This window comes from Staurois parvus, unplaced genomic scaffold (assembly GCF_062004578.1).
Source record: "Staurois parvus isolate SC_StPar_1 unplaced genomic scaffold, SC_StPar_1.0 ptg000054l, whole genome shotgun sequence".
Classification (NCBI taxonomy): Eukaryota; Metazoa; Chordata; class Amphibia; order Anura; family Ranidae; genus Staurois; species Staurois parvus.
In genome coordinates this window covers 168029-189011 of record NW_028317850.1, presented here as the reverse complement: position 1 = coordinate 189011, position 20983 = coordinate 168029, and the positions used below count along the sequence as shown (strand labels likewise).

At 41.2% G+C, this 20983-nt stretch overlaps 1 protein-coding gene across 1 annotated transcript in view; it reads right to left on the bottom strand.

Moving 5' to 3' along the window:
• MYO1E (myosin IE) overlaps window positions 1-20983 on the bottom strand; it is a 143653-nt gene that overhangs the window by 3990 nt on the left and 118680 nt on the right. Inside the window, exons 24-26 of the mRNA XM_089667664.1 lie at window positions 14307-14393; window positions 12912-13116; window positions 851-1020 (exon numbers count right to left, since the gene is read on the bottom strand). Coding sequence (XP_089523790.1) covers window positions 851-1020; window positions 12912-13116; window positions 14307-14393 — 462 coding nt within the window. The remainder of the gene's footprint in view (window positions 1-850; window positions 1021-12911; window positions 13117-14306; window positions 14394-20983) is intronic.

The window sequence follows — 20983 nt, the reverse complement described above, 5'->3', positions numbered from 1 at the left end:
AGTCAGCTTTACAGATTCTTGCATTCAGTACCTTTCTACCCCCCACCCCCCCTCCCATACAGCAAAGATTTACATCTTTTATTTTAACTGGCCTTTCAGAGTAGGATCTGTTGGGGGAAAGATACATTGTAAAGATGATTGTTGTTTACAAACAGGATGGAGTTGGTAAACATACATTTGGATGGGTGGTCTATGGTTTCATTTTCACAAGAACATTATCAGCCTCTTAAAGGATAAGTTCACTTTTGGGAACATGTTCCACCCGTGTTTAGGGTGGAACATGTAGCATGTTCCTGCTCCTGCAGATCTCCCCCCGTGACAGTCGGCTGGGGATCTTCTCCCCACACCCGCTGTCATAATTTGAAAAGAACGTAGCCATGCAAGGCTCTGTCCCCACACAGCCGCGTCCATTCAGAGTTCTGAGATTGAATAGACTACAAGTACAAACAGCCTTTGTGGCTGACAGCTTGTAGTTCTCATCGATCTATGAGGGCGCTGGTGAGCATCCTCTTATTTCATTGATTTTTCCTGTCATTCAGTAATTGCCTGCTTTTATCAGAGGTACGGGCAGACAGCTACACTGACAGTCTACAGGAGCTGATACAGCACCCATGATCTGCTGATTTTGGGTGCAATGCTTTCCAGGCCCTAAGAAGAAAAAAATGTAAATGCAAATTTTTATACATGCAAAAAAATGTGTATTATTTTTTTTAAGGTGAACTTTTCTTTTAAATACATTTTGATTTATATGCAGCCAATTCAGCCATCAACCCAGCATAACTGATGACATCAAAGCTGACTGGACCTACATACAAGGACAGTGTGAGAGGATCACATCTATCATATTTACCTTCTTTGACTATATCTATGACATCATTGGCATTAAAGCTAAGTTCATCTGTATCTTGTGCATCATATGCATATAGGGCCTTGCATTGTGGCACGTTTGGTTTTGGTTTAGGCTGAGGCTTGGGTCTTCCTCCTCCTGGTGGGGGCCGGTTTGTTGTCTGCCGGCGTGCACTAAGACAAAAAAAAAAAAAAAAAAAAGACAGGTGAAGTGACATTTCAGTAAATGTTGTTGATCTGCACATGCACAGTACATTATATATTTCATGTTCTCACTGGATAGGATTGGAGTAGACTGACCAGCAGATGGGGCTGTTTTACAGAAAATATGAAATCTGCCTCTACCAGATGAAAGAACCGTCTGTTCAGAGGTCACCATTCACCCCACAAGCACTAACAAGAATGACATGCTTGGAGAGATAATTACATATTTATGTTAGATCAGAAATTAACTGATATCAGAAGCCAATTGCAGTTGTCAAGCAAATCAATGAACTGTAAGATCTATGATAACCTGAAGATAACCATTGGAATGACACATTTATAATAGTGAAATTTATAGGTGCAATTTTGGGCAGCACAGTGGCTTAGTGGTTAGCACTTCTGCCTTGCAGTAATTGGGTCATGGGTTCGATTCCCAACCACGGCGCCTCCTGCATGGAGTTTGCATGTTCTCCCTGTGTTTGCGTGGGTTTCCTCCGGGTACTCCGGTTTCCTCCCACACTCCAAAGACATGCTGGTAGGTTAATTGGCTCCTGTCTAAATTGTCCTAGTTTCATCCTTGGCCATGTGGGATTTCCTGCATGGTAGGGGTTGGGGAAAGACCTGGCAACCTACCCTGTAAAATAATTGCTAAGAGAATTCATGGAAAAAGTCGCTTACGAGTGACAGTCCATGCAATCGCCAAGGGTCGGATACGACTGAATGGATAGATATATAGATGCAATTTGCAGAATACTACATATTCACTACCAGGTTATCACAGATAAAATATATACACTGATTAAAGAGTGTTCCTTTAATTTTTTTTTAGCAGAGTATAGCATCAAGCCAATAAAACTCCTGGGATATTGATCTGGTCAGTTAAGTAACAGAGGGTGTTGTTAATCAGTTTCAACTGCTTTGGTGTAAATGAAATTAACAGGTGCACTAGATGGGCAACAATGAGGTGACCCCGAAAACAGGAATAGTTTTACAGATGGAGGCCACTGACATTTTTTACCCTACTCATATTTTCTGACTGTTATTCACTAGTTTTGCATTTGGTTAGGGTCAAAGTCACTACTGGTAGCATGAGGAGATACCTGGACCCCACAGATATTGCACAGGCAGTCCAACTCCACCAGGTTGGCACATCAATACGTGCCACTGCCAGAAGGTTTGCCGTGTTTCCCAGCACAGTCTCAACAGCATGGAGGAGATTCCAGGAGACAGGCAGTTACTCTAGGAGAGCTGGACAGGGCCGTAGAAGGTCCTTAACCCATCAACAAAACTGGTATCTGCTCCTTTGTGCAAGAAGGAACAGGATGAGCACTGCCATAGCCCTCCAGCAGGCCACTGGTGTGAATGTCTCTGACTAAACAATCAGAAAGACTTCAGGAGGGTGGCCTGAGGGCCTGGTGTTCTCTAGTGGGCCCTGTGCTCACTACCTGGCACCATAAAGCTCAATTTGCATTTGCCAATGAACAAAAGAATTAGCAGGTCCACCACTGGTGCCCTGCGCTTTTCGCAGATGAGAGCAGGTTCACCCTGAGCACGTGACAGTTGTGAAATAGTCTGGAGAAGCCGCGGAGAACATCGTTCAGTATGACTGTTTTGGTGGTGGGTCAGTGATGGTCTGGGGAGGCATATCCATGGAGGGGGACACAGACCTCTACAGGCTAGACAATTGCACTCTGACTGCCATTAGGTATTGGGATGAAATCCTTGGACCCATTGTCAGACCCTACACTGGTGCAGTGGGTCCTGTGTTCCTCCTGGTGCAGGACAATGCCTGGCCTCATGTGGCGAGAGTATGCAGGCAGTTCCTGGAGGATGAAGGAATTGATACCATTGAATGACCCCCACACTCGCCTGACCTAAATCCAATAGGAAACTTCTGGGATATCATGTTTCGGTCCATCTGATGCCACAAGGTTGCACCTCAGACTGTCCAGGAGCTCAGTGATGCCCTGGTCCAGATCTGGGAGGAAATACCCCAGGACACTATCCGCCTTCTCATTAGGAGCATGCCCCGATGTTGTCAGGCATGCATATAAGCACGTGGGGGGCATACAATCTACTGAGTACCATTTTCAGTCACTGCAATGAAATTTCAGCAAAATGAACTAGCCTGCTGCATAATTTTTTCCCTTTGATTTTTGGGGTGTCTTTGAATTCAGTCCTCTGTAGGTTGATAATTTTCATTTCCATCAAACGATGGGGCATCCTTATGTTCCTAACACATTACCCAGTCCATATCAGTGTAGATATCTAGCATGATATTTTTCCCTATTGAGATCTATGTGTTTTCAAAATGTTCCTTTAAGTTTTTTGAGCAGTGTATTATTCCTTCTAAAGCTAAACTCCAGCTAGATGTAAAAAAAACACTAATTGATGCAATTACACATTCCATAAAAAGACATTAAACAATTTAACAGAAACCACTGCATTGTCACGGATTGTTTTCAGTTGCTTTTTAAGGGAGAATTTTCCATCATGTTTCTTCGTCAGAAACCTCACTGAACAGAAGTTGATTGTTTAGTAGGAGTCCACACAATGAGTGAAATTCGAGCAGTCCCTTCATCCGAGTTTTCTAGCATGTCCCAGCATCACCTGATCAACGTCTGCTAAGGACAACCCTGGTGACCCTGCTAAGCTTTGATCAGTGTATGGGCAGTTTAAAGGGTTAATTCACCTTTATGAAAAAACCTGCCTATACTGGTAAGGGGAGCCTGTAGATAATAAACTGTGCAGCTTTGACCGTAGTTGGATAATGTCCTTGCTATTGGTGTAGGCCAGTGGTCGGCAAGCCGCGGCTCGCGAGCCACATGCGGCTCTTTACACATTTTAATGCGGCTCTTCTGTGTGCCGGGCGCCCGCTCCCCTCCCTCCTCTCGGGCGGTCGCCCCAAAAGTCAGGACTCTGCAGCTAGCCCAGCAATGGGCAAACTACGGCCCGCGGAGCGTGGCAAACATTGGCTGTCAGGATGTAGGCGGGGCAGCCAGGATGTAGGCGGGGCAGCATGACGAACTCCTCTCCTCTCACAGTCCGCCCTGAAGACCGGAACGGCGCGGGAACACGGCGAGAGGAACGCGTGGAGCAAAGGTAAGTGAATTGACACAATATGGGGAATGAATTACTATATGGGGAATGAATTACTATATGGGGGATGAATTACTGTATGGGGGATGAATTACTGTATGGGGGATGAATATATGGGGGATGAATATATGGGGGATGAATTACTATATGGGGGATGAATTACTATATGGGGGATTAATTACTATGGGGGATGAATTACTATATGGGGGATGTATTTTCAGTTTTAAAAATGTGGCTCTCAAAATAAATTTCAATCGTGGTTTTGGCGAGATTTGGCTCAGTTGAAAAAAAAGGTTGCCCACCACTGGTGTAGGCCATTTATGTACATCCTGAAGCCTGGCTGAAAAACTCCCAGAGATCACGTTATACCATCCTGTCTTGTTGCTAAGATACTCCTAGTTTTTATTGTTCACCTCCATCATCACAGGAGTGAGCTCCTCCAATTCCACCCCCTCCCCCGCTCACATGCGCTCTCCCCTGAGCTCTGAGAAAACATTTGAGAGCTCACTCCGTAACGGTGGAGGTGAACGGTAAGAGTTATGAGTCTCTTAGTAACATCCTAGCAACAAGGCAGCATTTGATGATGCCATCTCTGGGAGTTTTTCAGCCAGGCTTCACAAGGTATATAAAAGACCTACACCTATAGCAAGGGCATTATTCAACTTGGTCAGAGCTGCACATTTTGCTTGCACTACAGGTGCCCTTTATCTGCATAGGAAGCAGGGGCGGACTGACCATTTGGAAACTCGGGCACTGTCCGAAGGCCCAGGGTCAGTAGGGGGCCCCATGAGATGCCCCTGGTACTTTGTTCATAGGCTTTTTTGAGTTTGGACAAGGACACAGGGGGCCCATGATCCCCTATTGCCTGGGGGCCCCATGGGTTGTCAGTCTGCCACTCATAGGAAGCTTTCTGGTAAAGGTGATCTATGCCTTTAAGTGTGTGGAAAATGACATTTTATATCCATACTAATCTGTGCAGGCAGAACTCGGTGATTAAATACTGGTTACTCTAACACCTCGCAACTCATGGAAGATACTCAGTTTATTTCCTAGAACAACATTTTGCCTTGGCATTGATAGAACTTCAGCCTCAGCTACAGCTTTGAGATTAATCAGCATTTAATTTCCTGTTCACAAACAAGATTTGACCTCATCCTAACATCAGCAGCATGTGGTAGAAGTTTACATTACATATGGCTGCTGTATAGAACGCATCTAAATATAGACCTACAATAAATATCCCGCCATACCATACATGATCATTTATTCTTGGAGCAGAATGAGGCTGTGCAACGTGTCATGTCGGAGGGTGATACTTTCCATATATGCATGTCGTTTTGCGCTCAGTTATAAAGCAATATTTGCAGAGTATAGATCATTTTATAGCCCAAACAATTTTTTTTGTGTGTGAAATATATGTTTGAGGACACATTTTATTGCGACCTGTGGTTTGTACACTCATGCCTTAGTCTAGTTAAAACAACATTGTCTCAGTATTAAACCACCAAGCGGGTCAGCAGCAACTACTGAGTACAAAGAGCCTTTGACTTGTAGTGGTCAAGTTCTCTGTGGTGTCTTGTGCGTCCTCACAGGAGAACGGTGCCTCTGTTTACTGCACTGCTAAAATGCCATCACATAATCTTCCTTTAAAGCGTCTCTAAAGCCAAAAGGCAGGGGAACCTTAAACTGGTTGTAAACCCTTACATATACCCAGTGAAGTGACTGGCCTCAGGTGATATACAGAGATGAAACAAATCCTACTACATACGTTGGACCTGATTATCTGCAGCCTTCTCTTCACTACAGCCATTGAGCCTGGGTTCACACAGATGCAGTGAGGAATTTACCGGTTTCTGTGCAATTTCCACACCGCATCATAATTGCACCCCGTTCATATGAACCAGTGCGGGTTTCTATTTTAAGTTAACAACACTCTGAAATCAGTTTGCAAAACATACTGCGAACTCCTACCTAGGCGATCAGATTCTGGGTGCGTACTAAAAAGGGGTCCTGCACTTTTTTGGTGCGGATACGGTACGATTTGAGCCATACAAAATGTATGGCTCAAACTGCACCACACATATATCAACATGTGATTTGTACTGGAAGGCGGTGCCGTTCCTGTGTGAATCACATCTGATGTGCCGCACCACATCAGTATGAACCCAGGTTCAAAGTGCTGAATTTATAAAGCTTACATTAGAGTTCAGAAAAAAAGGAGGCGAAGAGCTGAAGTTACACACTATACGCACTCAGTGAGGAGAGCTCGGATAGCTGATTGGGGGGAGAAAGACACGCCTCTCCACACAGCTCACAGCAACAGAGCTGAGCCTGTCAATCTGCTGGAGCTCCCTCACTGTCATCATTTTTTCTCTTGATGTCAGGAAAACTTGTCAGAAGTGACACTTAGTGCACTGGATAGAAACAAGTACTCACTATAGAGGGAAATGCTTTGTTCATATTTCATGTCTGAAGTTTACAACTTAACTGCTTTCCCACCGCCCTATAGTAGAACTACTGCTACAAGGTAGCAGGGCTGTGCAAAATCACGTGTATATATACACACGTGATTTTCACTTCCAGGTAGGGGGCGCACGTGAGCACCACCCTACCTGCACCGCCATTGGCAGCTACGGATGTCAATCACCGGGTCTCGACTAGTGATTCCCCGCCGGCACCCAGTGATCGTATGTAAAGCTGACAGGGGAGAGACCTGTGTGTAAACTCAGGTTTCTCTCCTGCCAGCAAGGACATGCTGCTTCACGTGCTGATGCATGTCTCGATAGTAAAACAACACACAGTTAACCCTTTAATCTTCCAGATGTTAACCCCTTCCTGCCCAGTGTCATTGGTACAGTGTCAGTGCTTTTTATTAGCACTGATCACTGTATTCGTGTCATTGGGATGTCAGTGGCAGTTAGTCAGTTCCCACACATCGTCAGAATGCCCGCCGCAGTCCCGTATTCCCGCTATAGGTAGCTGATCGCCGCCATTACTAGCATATATATATATATATATATATATATATATATATATATATATATATATATATATAAAAATTCCAGTATATATACACCGCCATTTGTAGACGCTGTAATTTTCACGTAAACCAATATACATGTATTGGGATTTTTTTTTTTTTAGCAAGGACCTGTAGCATAATACACTTTACACTTATGAAGAAATTTAGATTTTTTAAAATTTTTGTACTGGATATGTTTTCGAGCAAAAAGTCAGAAATATTTTTTTTTCCCCCAAAATAGTCAGTCTTTTTTTGTTTATAGCGCAAAAAATAAAAATGCAGAGGTGATCAAATACCACCGTAAGAAATCGCAATTTGTGGAGAAACAAAGGACATAAATTTCATTTCTGTACAGTGTTGCATGACCGCACAATTGTCAGTTAAATTAACGCAGCGCCATATTGCAAAAAATGGTCTGGTCAGGAAGGGGGGTAAATCCTCTGGACGGCAAGTGATTAATGCAGGGGATGCACTAAGGTTAAAACAAACAAAAAAACCCCCAAAAAAAACACAGTTTAGGTTTAGAACCACTTTAAGCCCCTACCTTGTTTGAGTAGCAGAACACCAGTGTAGCAGGACTAGTAGCAGTTCCTACTGCGTTAATTGCTGGAATGGAACGGTTCTGACCCTTGGTCAAAATTGCTGGTTCTTAGCATATAGAAGCTTTCAAGCTCCCATGTTATGTAAAGCATTTGTGTGCATGGCTGATGTTGCAGGAACTTGCAACAAATAAATGGAAATATTTAAGGGAATACCACCATCCCTTCATAGTAGACTATCCCACCAACAAAGATTTTATGGGACTTTACTGGTAGTACATAAAAAGAAATATTTTAAATGTATAATATTTTTGATTTTTGTCCATTAGTAAAATACCATAGATATTGTAAAATTAGATGCTCATATCTATCCACCATATTTCTGCATTCCCTCCATCCCATTCCCAAACATCGTAAGTAGATAAATTCATAGCTTGAAGCACACAAAAACACTTAAAGCACCTGATCTAGCCCCACCACTGAACGCCTCACTCCTTCAGTCACCTCTCACATTACTAACTTACGGACATATCAACATGGATGTCACACCACTTCCTCAAACTAAATCTTTCCAAAACCGAGATGGTAATATTCCCCCCACCTGCGCCCTCCACCCTGACTTTTCTGTAAAAATCAATAATACACCTATCAGTCCCTTCCCTCACGCCAGGGGGTTATATATAATCCTAGACTCCAACCTGTCCTTACAGCCCCATAGCCAATCGCTGTCAAAATCTTGTACACTTCACATCCATAATCTCTAAAATTTGTCCCTTTTTAACTAATGAAACCACCAAACTACTCACCGTAAAAACCGCTTAGTGTGCCACCTCTCTCTGCCAATCCCTCCACTGGCTTCCGATTGCCCAGAAAATTAAATTAAAAGTACTAACAACATACAAAGCCATACAAAACCCTGCCCTGTGCAACATCATCAATCTGGTCTCAAAAAGTCACCCAAATCATCCTCTCTGCTCCTTCCAAGAGCTCCTACTCCCAAGTTCTCTTGTCTCCTCCCCTATGCTTGTCTCCAGGACTTCTCCAGAGCCTCTCTCATTCACTGGAACTCTCTACCTCAATCTGTCTGGTTCTTACTCAAGCCGCCTTTAGGCAGTCCCTGAAAACTCTTCTCTATTACCTTTTGTACCACTTACCCCACCTTACTAGATTGTAAGCTCTTTTGAGTAGGGCCTTCTTAACCCTCTTGTATTTTATTGCAACTGTCCTGGCTCCTTTTATATATAACAGCAAACTGTTGGCGCAATGTAAATCCTGTAGAATATTAATTGAATAAGAACAAGAATTATGCATTTGTGGTAGAAATTGTGAATCCGCCTACTGTCAATGTTGGGGCATGGAATGGAGGGAACATGCAAATAAGGTGGATACATATCAGCGCCTCATGTTTTACTATATCTATGGTATTTTACCAATTGACAATATTATAAAATGTTATCAGTTGTAATGGTTTCTGTTGATATGTAATACTGCTGAATTCCCATATAAACCTTGTAGGTAGGATAGAGTTGCAGGGACTTGATTCACATATTCCTTTGGTCCTAAGAGAATAGAAGCTACTTTCTGATCATGTGTGCACATTGTAGTGGTTTGTATGTTTTGAGGTCTCAGGCCTTCAAAGGACAGGAACGTGAACAAAGACTCCTTATGTTGAACTCCCTTCACAGCAGTCACACTCTCATCCGCTTACTTCCTGGAGGTTAAACTGAGCAGCCCATTGATAGCAGCTTGCAGTGGTCAGGTTGTACCTTGATATTTCAATGGTAGGAATAGCAATTTTGGCTGCAGGTATGGCATAAATGACTGTGAATTATACTTTTCTATGTGTACTTTACCAGCAAATACGCACTAATAGTACAATAAAAGTGTAAGTTATAAAAGGTTGTAGGTATCATCTCTAAAATAAGGAAGGAAATAAATACTTTAGACTGTTAGAATAAAAGGTTCTGCTTCATAATCTCATAATTAAAATAAGTAACTGTTGAAGCCTTTTTGACAAGCACTGTTCTTAACCACTTCCAGACCGGACACTTACCCCCGTCCTGACCAGGGCAATTTTCAGCTTTCAGCGCTATCACACTTTGAATGACAATTGCGCGGTCATGCAGCACTGTACCCATATGAGTTTTTTACCATTTCTTTGAGACAGATAAACTTTATTTTGGTGGTATTTATTCACCGCTGGGATTTTATTTTTTTTGCTATGTAAATGAAAATTAAAAAAAAAGTGTTTTTCTTATAAAATTTTGCAAATAAATAATACTTCTTGGCCAAAATTTATTCCGTTATCTTTTTAGTAAAAAAAAAATAAGCCAAATTAGTTTATAACCAAAAATTATTTTTAAATTTTTTTTTACATTTTTATATTTTGAGATTATTTTTTTTTTTTTTACATACTGTCACCCTAGCAGTACAGTGTCACCATGGTGACACTACTATTTTTGGGGGGGCGATGAAGATTTTTTTTTTTCTTTTACACTGATTGCTTTTACAAGCAATCATTGTAAAATATGTAAAAGCAATCATTTCTCTTTCTCTCTGTCAGCATTCTTGCAGCCATTGAGAACTACTGAGTGAGCTGTGATTGGTCAAAGCTTGTCAGATGGTACATGGCTGTTGTGAATAGCCTTGTACCATGTGACCTCTGTGATCATTCACAGATTTCACACGTAGTAAGCAATGATGTCAGAAGTGACATCTTGCTTACTACTTTGCATGTGATCACTGATTGGCCAATCAGTGATCACATGATCGGGACCTCGTACAGAGGTCCCGTCCGACGATCGGTGTTTCACTGTGTCCGGAGGACACAGCGGGCAATGGATCGCGGTGCTGTGCGCTCCCTGGGAGCACGCACAAGCAGGATGCGGGGAGGCCGTTTATAAACGGCCACCCGACCCTGCACTGCCACCGTCCGGCCGTTTATATACAACGGCCGGTGGGGAAGTGGTTAAACCTCCGCCCATACTACAGGAAATACATGGACTGATCACCCTCTTCTACTCAATTCCTCTGGTAAGCTAACAAGAAAAGTGACCTTTATGAGAAATTTTATATCTTCTGTCAGGTCACTGAAGCGCAACTAAAGTTCCGCTGTAAAAAACAGCAAGCAGGCAGGCTTTTATTGCAGAAGAGGCGTGCAATATCTCATCTGAAATAAAATGCCCCTACCTGCCCGCTCACTGTGTTCTCTGGCACTGTAAACTGAGCTGCACATGTGCAGCTCAACTTACAGTGCTGGTCTGTGAGTGTTGGGAGTGACGTCATCCCGCTCTGGCCAATGAAGAAGCCCAAAGACCAGCACTCAGATGAAGATGCTGGTGCTGCTGTGGGGCCGTTGGACAAGTATTAATACCTAAAGCTCCCCTTAAATATGGGAATCGGGCAAAAGCACGTTAAAAACAAAAATTAAAAGGAGGGACATGTAACTGTTTTATGGAATGCTACATTCACATATTACTATCTAATCATAACATTTTCTAGCATGGCAAGATGAAGCGATAGAACTAATGGAGGCTTTCCCAAAGTGGTATTATAAGAATGTAATCAGACAATCAACTTAAAAAAGGATAAATCTGGGGTACAAAAAAATACATTCATACTTGCCTCTATGCTGCAGTATAGGTGTGTCACTGCAGTTGTCCCATGCCAAGACTAAGAACTGAGCTATCACGTGACCTCTGATCAGTCAGCTCTCTGTCTGCTCATAGCTGAGAGGATTGACGGTCAGTCATTGCTCTCCACTCTGCTCCTCCGGCACTCAGAGTGCCAGGCTTGGGTGGTGACCATGGCTGGCTCCAAGTCTAAGTTGTACCCTGAAATGTGGAGCCAGCTATCAAACTAGCAGACAGGTGGCTCCTGACAATGTTGACAATCAGGTGACTCTGGGTCACAGGAGAACAAAAGGTAATTTATTTTTGATCCAAAAGGGAAGTACAGCCACAAAAGGTTAGGCCATGTTCTCTTTAAAAGAAGAAATCCGGGCAAATTTTTTATTTTCCCATGCAGTGGAGCTGTGCCAACACTGCACGGGTTAAATGCTTGTTTTTGTCTAGGGGCTCAGAAAGTAAGGATATACTTACCTAATCCGAAAGTGAGGATGGCAGGAACAGTCCAACGCTGGATGTGAGGGTGCGTTTTCCGGAGGAATGGGTAAGTATAGCTTTACCCTAAGCCTCTAGACAAAACGAATATTTAACCCATGCAGTGCGGGCACAGCCCCACTGCATGGGAAAACAAAAATGTTTTAACTGGAGTTCTGCTTTAAAGCATAACTAAAAAAAAAAAAAGAAAATGCAAAGGTTTAGGCTTAAATTCTCAATTGTTTCATTCTGTTTCTCTAAAGAGAAATCTTCCACCTGGGAATACTTATTCCGGGGAAAAAAAAAAATATTGGACAAGTATTAATACCTTTAGCTCCACTTTAAAGAAGAGACTTGGGCAACAGCATGTTAAAAGCAAAATTAAAAGCAGAGCATGTGACAGTTTTGTGAGAAAACCGGTCTTAAGAGCTGGTTCACATCGGAATCACACAAGAACATGGTCTACAGTCCTGTGCAACTCAATGGGGTGTGATTTTCAGCCTATTCATTTGATTCATCCAAACACAGATCACAAACGCAGTGCATTCGCTTGCACTTGATCACACAGTTCCTCAGTACCATGCAATCCAGTGCAGGCGAATGCACTGTGTTTGTGATCTTGTGTTTGGAGTGTTGTTAGGAATACACTGGACAACCGCAGAGGTTCACACACCCAATACATTTTAAACACAATGTGGGAAACAAACAAGCACCGAACACAGTTTTCCCATACGCTGCTCTGGTGTGAACGAGCCTTAAAAAGGTTGTTTCCCTCACATTGGGAGGAAAAAAACCTGGCAAGGATTTTAACTGTTCCATACTTTATCCAAAACAAAAAAAAAAAAAAATTATATATATATATACACACACACATACACACACACATATATATATATATATATACATACACACACACATATATATACACATGCATACATATACACACACACACATATATATATATATATATATATATATATATATATATATATATATATATACACACACACATACATACATATATACACATGCATACATATACACACACACACACACACTTTAGGACACGGCATCTTTAATACAGTACTGAATACATCTTACCCTGCGACACCTTGGTCTGGCACACGCAGACAATCCAAGCTTTGTGGTTGCTGTAGATTTCTGGCTGAAGCTCCAGCCACTTGCCTTGGTAAAGTTGGGTGGTCCATAGAAGGATGGTTTGTTCTAGAGTTACTATATTGCCTTCCATGTTTCGGTTGCTGATGCCCATACTGGGAACTCTGTATCACCCCATTTTGATGAGACCCTTTTACAATGAAAAAAAATAAAAATTACTGAAACTATATAATTTAGTATGACACCAGTTTCCAAACTCACTTATAATGCAATATACCACAGCAAAGCTTTGTATATTCAGTACTCATTTTCTACTAAAAAAGAAATTGCAAATACATATATAATGAGTCTATATGTTTGCACAGGTGTAAATGTATTTTTCAGATCAGAACAAAAACAAAACGGTTATATTAAAAACACCTACATTTCCTTTAAAGTATTTTTATGCTGTACACTTATGACCACCCTCCTAACATTTCCCTTTTGCCACTAAAACAGCCCTGATCCATCGAGGCATGGATGTCACTAGACCATGGAAGGTATACTGTGGTATGTGGCATCAAGCCGTCAGTAGCAGACCCTTTAGGTCCTGTAAGTTGCAAGGTGGTGCCTTTATGGATAGGACTTTTTTTTCCAGCACATCCCTCAGATGCACAGTTGGATTGAGATCTGGAGAGTTTGGAGGCAAGTCAACCTTGGACTCATTCTTGTGTTCCTCACCCCGCTTTTGAATCACTGGCAGAGCACATTACCCTGCTGAAAGAAGCCACTGCCATCAGGAAATACGGTTTCCATGAAGGGGTGTACTTGGTCAGCAACAATGTTTGAGTATGGAGTGCGTGTCACGTAACATCCACAGGAATGGCAGGACCCAAGGTTTCCCAGCAGAACATTGCCCAAAAGAATCACACTGCCTCTGCTGGCTTGCCTTCTTCCAATATTGCATCCTGGTGCCATCCTGTCCCCAGGTAAACGACACACACACACCCAGCCATCCACATGTGATTCATCAGACCATGCCACCTTCATCCATTGCTCCGTGGTCCAGGTTCTGATGCGTATGTGTCCATTGTAGTCAGTTCTGGCTATGAACACTGGTCAGCATGGGCACCCTGACTGATCTGCGACTACACAGCTCCATATACAACAAACTGCAATGCCCATTTTTTCTGCCTTCAACACATCAGCTTCAGGGACAGCATGTTTCTTGCTGCCTAATATATCCCACCGACTTTCAGATCCCATTGTAACAAGATAATCAATGTTATTTGCTTAACCTGTCAGTGGTCATAAAATTATAGCTGATCAGGGTATATAACATAATATTTAAAGGGAATCAATGGGAGCTCACCATCCCTGTTAATACAAATAATACTGTACCTGGTGGTGGTGGAGCAGCTCTGCTTGGATAGGACTTGACTTTATTTGTGTTATTTCTTCCATCAACAACATTTCTCCTTGTGGGCCCTGGAACACAAGGAAGACAAAAGGGAATTATCTACATAAAAGCGCTGTTAGCGCTTATGGTACATCAGAGGAGGATTTAAACATACAGTTACCATTGGGCACCGAGTACATTTTCTCAGAGTAAGTAGTTTTAGGCTGATCTTGGTTGAAAACGGTTTACAGTAATCAATGCCATTTTAACACACAATAAGAGGCAATCATTCTATTTTGCATGCATAATGGATTCCAACTTCTACAAAAATATGGTTTACAACCATCTCAATATTCATTGACTGTAAAGCTGAATACACAATGTGCAGTAGATGGCAGATTATGCAATGTCCTCTAGATATTATAAATCATATTTTATATGGACTACATCAACATAAAGAAAAGGGAAGCTATGCAAGTTATTTGCAGACTGAGAACCTGTCTTATATCAAGACTTCAAGATTGAAAAAACAAAAAACAAAAAAAACAAAAAGTAAAAGTTACAAGTAGAAATCTGTAAAAAGGAAAAGGAAAAACTCAGGTTCATCATAAATTGGGCCAATCAGTTGGTGCCTAGATTTACATCAAATCTCACATTTTCTTTAAAAGCAAATGTAAACCTGGTCACGGACACCTCATATACAGTGCATATAAAGTGTAAAATGTCTGATGTAAAAAACTGAGACAAAGATAAATCAATTCAGAACTTTTTCCACCTTAATGTAACCTATAAACTGTACAACTCAATTGAAAAACAAAACTGAAATCTTTTAGGAAGTGAACATAAAAACTAAAATAATGAAATAATGTGGAATCCATTATTCCTCCCAATGTCAGAATGCCCGCCGCAGTCCCACTATAAGTTGCTGATCACCCCCATTATATATATATATATATATATATATATATATATATATATACATACAGTTGCAAGAAAAAGTATGTGAACCCCTTGGGATTACGTGGAGTTTTGCATGAATTGGGCATAAAATGTGCTCTGAACGTCATCTAAGTCACAATAGAAGAACACAGTCTGCTGAACATAATACTACACAAACATTAGATGTTGCCATGGTTTAATTGCGCATAACATGTAAACATTCACAGTGCAGGGAGGAAAAAGTATGTGAGGCCCTAGCTTAATGACTTCTCCCAGAGCTAATTGGAGCCAGGAGTGAGCCAACCTTGACTCCAATCAGTGTGATGATATTGGATGTGTTGCTGACAGCTGTTCTGCCCTTAAAAAACACACACCTGTTTTGGGTTTACTGGTTTCAAGAAGCACTGTCTGATGTGAACCATGCCTCGCAGAAAAGAGCTCTCAGAAGACCTACGATCAAGAATTGTTGACTTGCATGAAGCTGGAAAGGGTTAGAAAAGTATCTCCTTGAGCCTTGATGTTCACGTGTCCATGGTAAGACAGACTGTCTACAAATGGAGAAAGCTTAGCACTGTTGCTACTCTCCCTAGGCGTGGTCGTCCTGTAAAAATGACTGCAAGAGCTCAGCGCAGAATGCTGCATGAGGTAAAGAAGAATCCCAGAGTGTCAGCTAAAGACCTACAGAAATCTCTGGCACATGCTAACATTTTTGTTGACACATCTACAATAAGGAAAACATTAAACAAGAAAGGAGTACATGGGAGGACACCACGGAGGAAGCCATTGCTGTCCAAAAAGAAGATTGCAGCACGTTTGAAGTTTGCAAAAGAGCACCTGGATGTTCCACAGCACTACTGGCAAAATATACTGTGGACAGATGAAACCAAGATTGAGTTGTTTGGGAAGAACACACAACACTATGTGTGGAGAAAAACACGCACAGCACACCAACATCAAAACCTCATCCCCACTGTAAAACATGGCGGAGGGAGCATCATGGTTTGGGGCTGCTTTGCTGCCTCAGGGCCTGGACAGATTGTTGTCATGGATGGGAAAATGAATTCCAGAGTTTATCAAGACATTTTGCAGGAAAACGTACGACCATCTGTCCGCCAACTGAAGCTCCGCAGAGGATGGGTGATGCAACAGGACAATGACCCAAAGCATACAAGTAATTCAACAAAACAATGGCTGCAACAGCACAGAATACGCCTTCTGGAGTGGCCCAGTCAGAGTCCTGACCTCAACCCCATTGAAATGCTGTGGCATGACCTTAAGAGAGCGATTCACACCAGACATCCCAAGAATATTGCTACACTGAAACAGTTTTGTGAAGAGGAGTGGTCCAAAATGACTCCAGATCGTTGTGCAGGTCTGATCTGCAACTACAGGAAACGTTTGGTTGAGGTTATTGCTGCCAAAGGATGGTCAACCAGTTATTAAGTCCAAAGGTTCACATACTTTTTCCTCCCTGCACTGTGAATGTTTACATGTTATGTGCAATTAAACCATGGCAACATCTAATGTTTGTGTCGTATTATGTTCAGCAGACTGTGTTCTTCTATTGTTGTGACTTAGATGACGTTCAGAGCACATTTTATGCCCAATTCATGCAAAACTCCATGTAATCCCAAGGGGTTCACATACTTTTTCTTGCAACTGTATATATATATATATATATATATATATATATATATATATATATATATATATATATATATATATACACACCGCCATTTGTAAACACTATAACTTTCACGTAAACCAATTAATTTACATGTATTAGGATTTTTTTTTTTTTTAGCAAAGACATGTACCAGAATACATTTTGGCCTAAATTTATGCCAAAATTTGATTAAAATTTTTTTTTTTACTGGACATGTTTAAAAGCAAAACGTCAAAAATATTGCTTTGCTTCTCAAAATTGTCGATCTTTTATTTCTAGTGCAAAAAATAAACACAAAGGCGATAAAATACCACTGTAAGCAAGCTCTATTTGTGAGAAAAAAAAGGACGTAAATTTCATTTGGGTGCAGAGTTGCATAATGGTGCAATTGTGAGTTAACCGCTTCCATACAGGGCACTTTTACCCCCTTCCTGCCCAGGCCAATTTTCAGGTTTCGGCGCTCTCACACTTTGGATGACAATTGCGCGGTCATACAACATTGTACCCAAACTAAAATTTTTGCATTTTCTTCACACAACGAGAGCTTTCTTTTGGTGGTATTTAATCACTGCTGGGGTTATTTTTTGCTAAATTAACAAAAAAAGACCAAAAATTTGAAAAAAAACCCCACGGTTTTCTTTGTTTCTGTTATAAAAGTTTGCAAATAATTAATTGTTCTTCATAAATTTAGGCCAAAATGTATTCTACTACATGTCTTTGGTGAAAATAACCCAAATTAGTATTTATTATTTAGTCTGTAGGAAAGTTATAGAGTTCACAAACTATGGTATAGATCTGAATATTGATCAATCCTGAAGTTCTGACAGCCAATCTAATTTCTTGAGTTCAAAGAAAGTCAGAACAGTACAGATATCCCCCAAATGACCCCTTTTTGCAAAGAAGACAGTCCGATGTATTTCATAACAGGCATGGCGAGTTTTTTGAAGTTGTAATTTTTTTGTCATAATTTTTCAGAAATGAAGAAATAAAAAAAATTATTTTCACAGTTTTTTTTTTTTTTTTAACATACTGTCACCAGTGCAGTACAGAGTCATCATATAACTGGCATGCCGGTGATCAGGGACACTGACTGGTGACAGTACGGAAAAAAAAAATTGATAATTTGTTTTACTTTTTTTATTTATTACATTTTTTTAAGATTTTGTTTTCATATTTCACTATGACCAAAGTAGTATAATGTTACCATAGTAACTTTTTTTTTTTTTACACAGTTTGCTTATAGAAAAGAATTACTTTGCTATAAGCAAGCATTTACCTGAATGAAATCGATTCATTCAGGAATTTTTTTTTTCTTAACTGTGATTGGCCCAGCTTGTGCATGTGATCGCTGTGACCATTCACAGCTATCCACACTTGTATACAATGGATGGCATGATAGGAAGCCATCCATTGTACAGCGCTGTGTGAACTGTTGGCGCTTTATAAATACTGTATAGTAATAATTGTATACAACTGTCATGTGACCTGCTGTGATTGGTCACAGCAGGTCACATGGTACTGGCAACGGGGCCAGTACACAGATCTGTCATCGGCCATGTCCGAGGTACACGGCCGGTGACAGATCTTGCTGCTACGCGGCTCTGCTGGCATGCAAACTGCCTGAAAGGAAGTCATATGGCGTCCACCCGGAGGAACGAGGGTTTTTGCCAGCCGCCATTCGGCCATAGGCCGAGCGGGAACTGGTTAAAGTAACGCAGCAACGTAACACAAAAGATGGCCTGGTCAGGAAGGGGGATAAATCCTCTGGAGGGCAAATGGTTAACATAATATAGACAATTCAGAAGGAATGGTTACATCTGCAACTTTTCTTAAAACAATCCCTGGTGGTCCTTCCATGTTTAGGTACTTCCTGTTACAAGGTGACAATGCTCTGCCTCAGTTTCTCAATTCTGTTGTCATCCTGTCATATGTGCCCCCAGTGAAGAGCACAAGATGCTGTGTTGACACATAAGGCAGGCATGGTCCACCACCATCACTATATGAAGTTTGCTCTAGAGCAGCCTCTCAACCTTTTCACCACAGAAACCCTTGAAATAACTTCCCAGTCTCAGGGAACCCCTGCTAAAAGTTACTATATCTACAACTCATGATACTTGGGTAGTAGGAAAAATGCTCCTTGCATTTGTGGTCACTAGCAAGAATTACCCCCTGACAGATAGCTAAAAAGATCAATGGTGTCAGTGGGAACTTATCTGAGAGGCAAAAATTGCTCAAGAAACCCCTAGCAACCTCTGTGGGAACCCTAGGGTTCCATGGAGCCCTGGTTGAGAAATCCTGCTACCTGCACCTTAATAGACAATCACTGTGGAACTACAGGAAATCACTGACGGTTGACATGATCAAGACAGCTAGGCTGTGTATACCAACTCATTAGATAGACACTAGTCCCCCAAGTCTGCAGGAATGGTTTGCTAGATTGAATAGAACAGAAGAGACAGTAGAATCCATTCATATCTCGCAAGACAGAATGTCCTCCTTTACAAAAATCTGGGCAGGCTGGATCGATTTTAAGTCCACAGATTCATACAGGCAGATCATGTCACAGACAGAGGAATGAGCTTCTGTATAAGAGGAACAGACAGATAGGGTCTCTCAGTAGGTGTGGCTTATGACTGTGCAGTGGGTGGAGAGTGGAGTATGTAGCACACAGCAAAAGGGCTCCCAAGTGTCAATACTGAGAGGTTGGGGTCCTCATGAAGTCTAATTCTTTTATTCGGCAACTTCAGCCAGCTGAAGCTTCCCAAACTTCCCCCATGCACCTCTCAACAGAGGGGAAGTTCCCCTGTTACTCTCTGCTTCCATCTACTACATAGCTCTTCACTCCACTGTCCCCCTCCTTTTTTTCCCTCCCCCTCCTTTTGACTTGAGGGACCTGGACTGATATATTATTGGATTGGGTACGTTTATTGGGATACCGCTGAGCAATAACCAGATATTTAGCAAATATTTAAAGTATGGTTTTTCATGGTGTGGGCTCTGCTTCCATACACAACAAAGCAATGGTTAGAATCAAGTCTGCCTACATTCCAGGGAATCTTGTCTGCCAAGATAATTGTTTTTATTTTTAATTCTGTTCTGCATTTTGTTGTTTTATTTGGTATATTGTAATGGGATATAGTATGTATTCTATCCCTTGTGACATGTTTTCTTTGTTCTGTACTTTTCTATAGTCACGGTCTATGACCAGTCTTTGTCAAAGTCAAAAATTTTTCTCATTCAACATATTATGAGAAACTCCCCCCCCCCCCCCCAAAAAAAAACACAGTCTTGGTGGTATTGAACTAAAATATCCGATTTACTGAAGGTGTTCAGAAAGTACACACAAATTGTTACATAGTTAGTCTGGCTGAAAAAAGTCCATTCAGTTCAACCATTAAAAAAAAAAGAAAAAAGAAATTTATAATCCTATACCCAGTTGATTTGGAAGGAGGCCAAAGCATGCATAAGTAAATATTCACTTCAATTATCCAATCAGGTATAGATTAAATAATTTCTTTTCACTTGACTGGATGATTGGAAATTAATCTTCACACAATAGATGGCAAAATCAGATAAATTTTTTATGCCTTCCCAGCAATATTGACAATCAAACATCATCCCTCCCCTCAGAAATTCTTTTTCTATACCCAACTGTATTTATGCTACTCAAATTTATATTGTACTTGGAAACTCTGACACTAAACGCTTCTTTGATGACTGAATTCACAGAATTCTATGAAGTTATACTATTTCATAGTGCTATAAACATCTTTATGAATTGACATGTTTATAGTGCAAAAGCAGAAATCTGATTTTATACAGAACTGTGGTAAATTGGATGGTATAGGCAGTGGAAACCTCCAGGCCATGACTTCACTTCAATTCACTATATAAAATATTGTGGGCATACTGCAAAATGAATTTAGAATTACATTTACAAGCTCTGTTGGCTATTGTAGGCTATTAACAGAAAAGGATTGCTGTAAAATAGGGACACTACTAGGTCTATGTAGCCTTTCCACTAATCTAAAGGTGGCCACAGATGGATTGAAATTTGCCCAGTTCAGCAGGGAC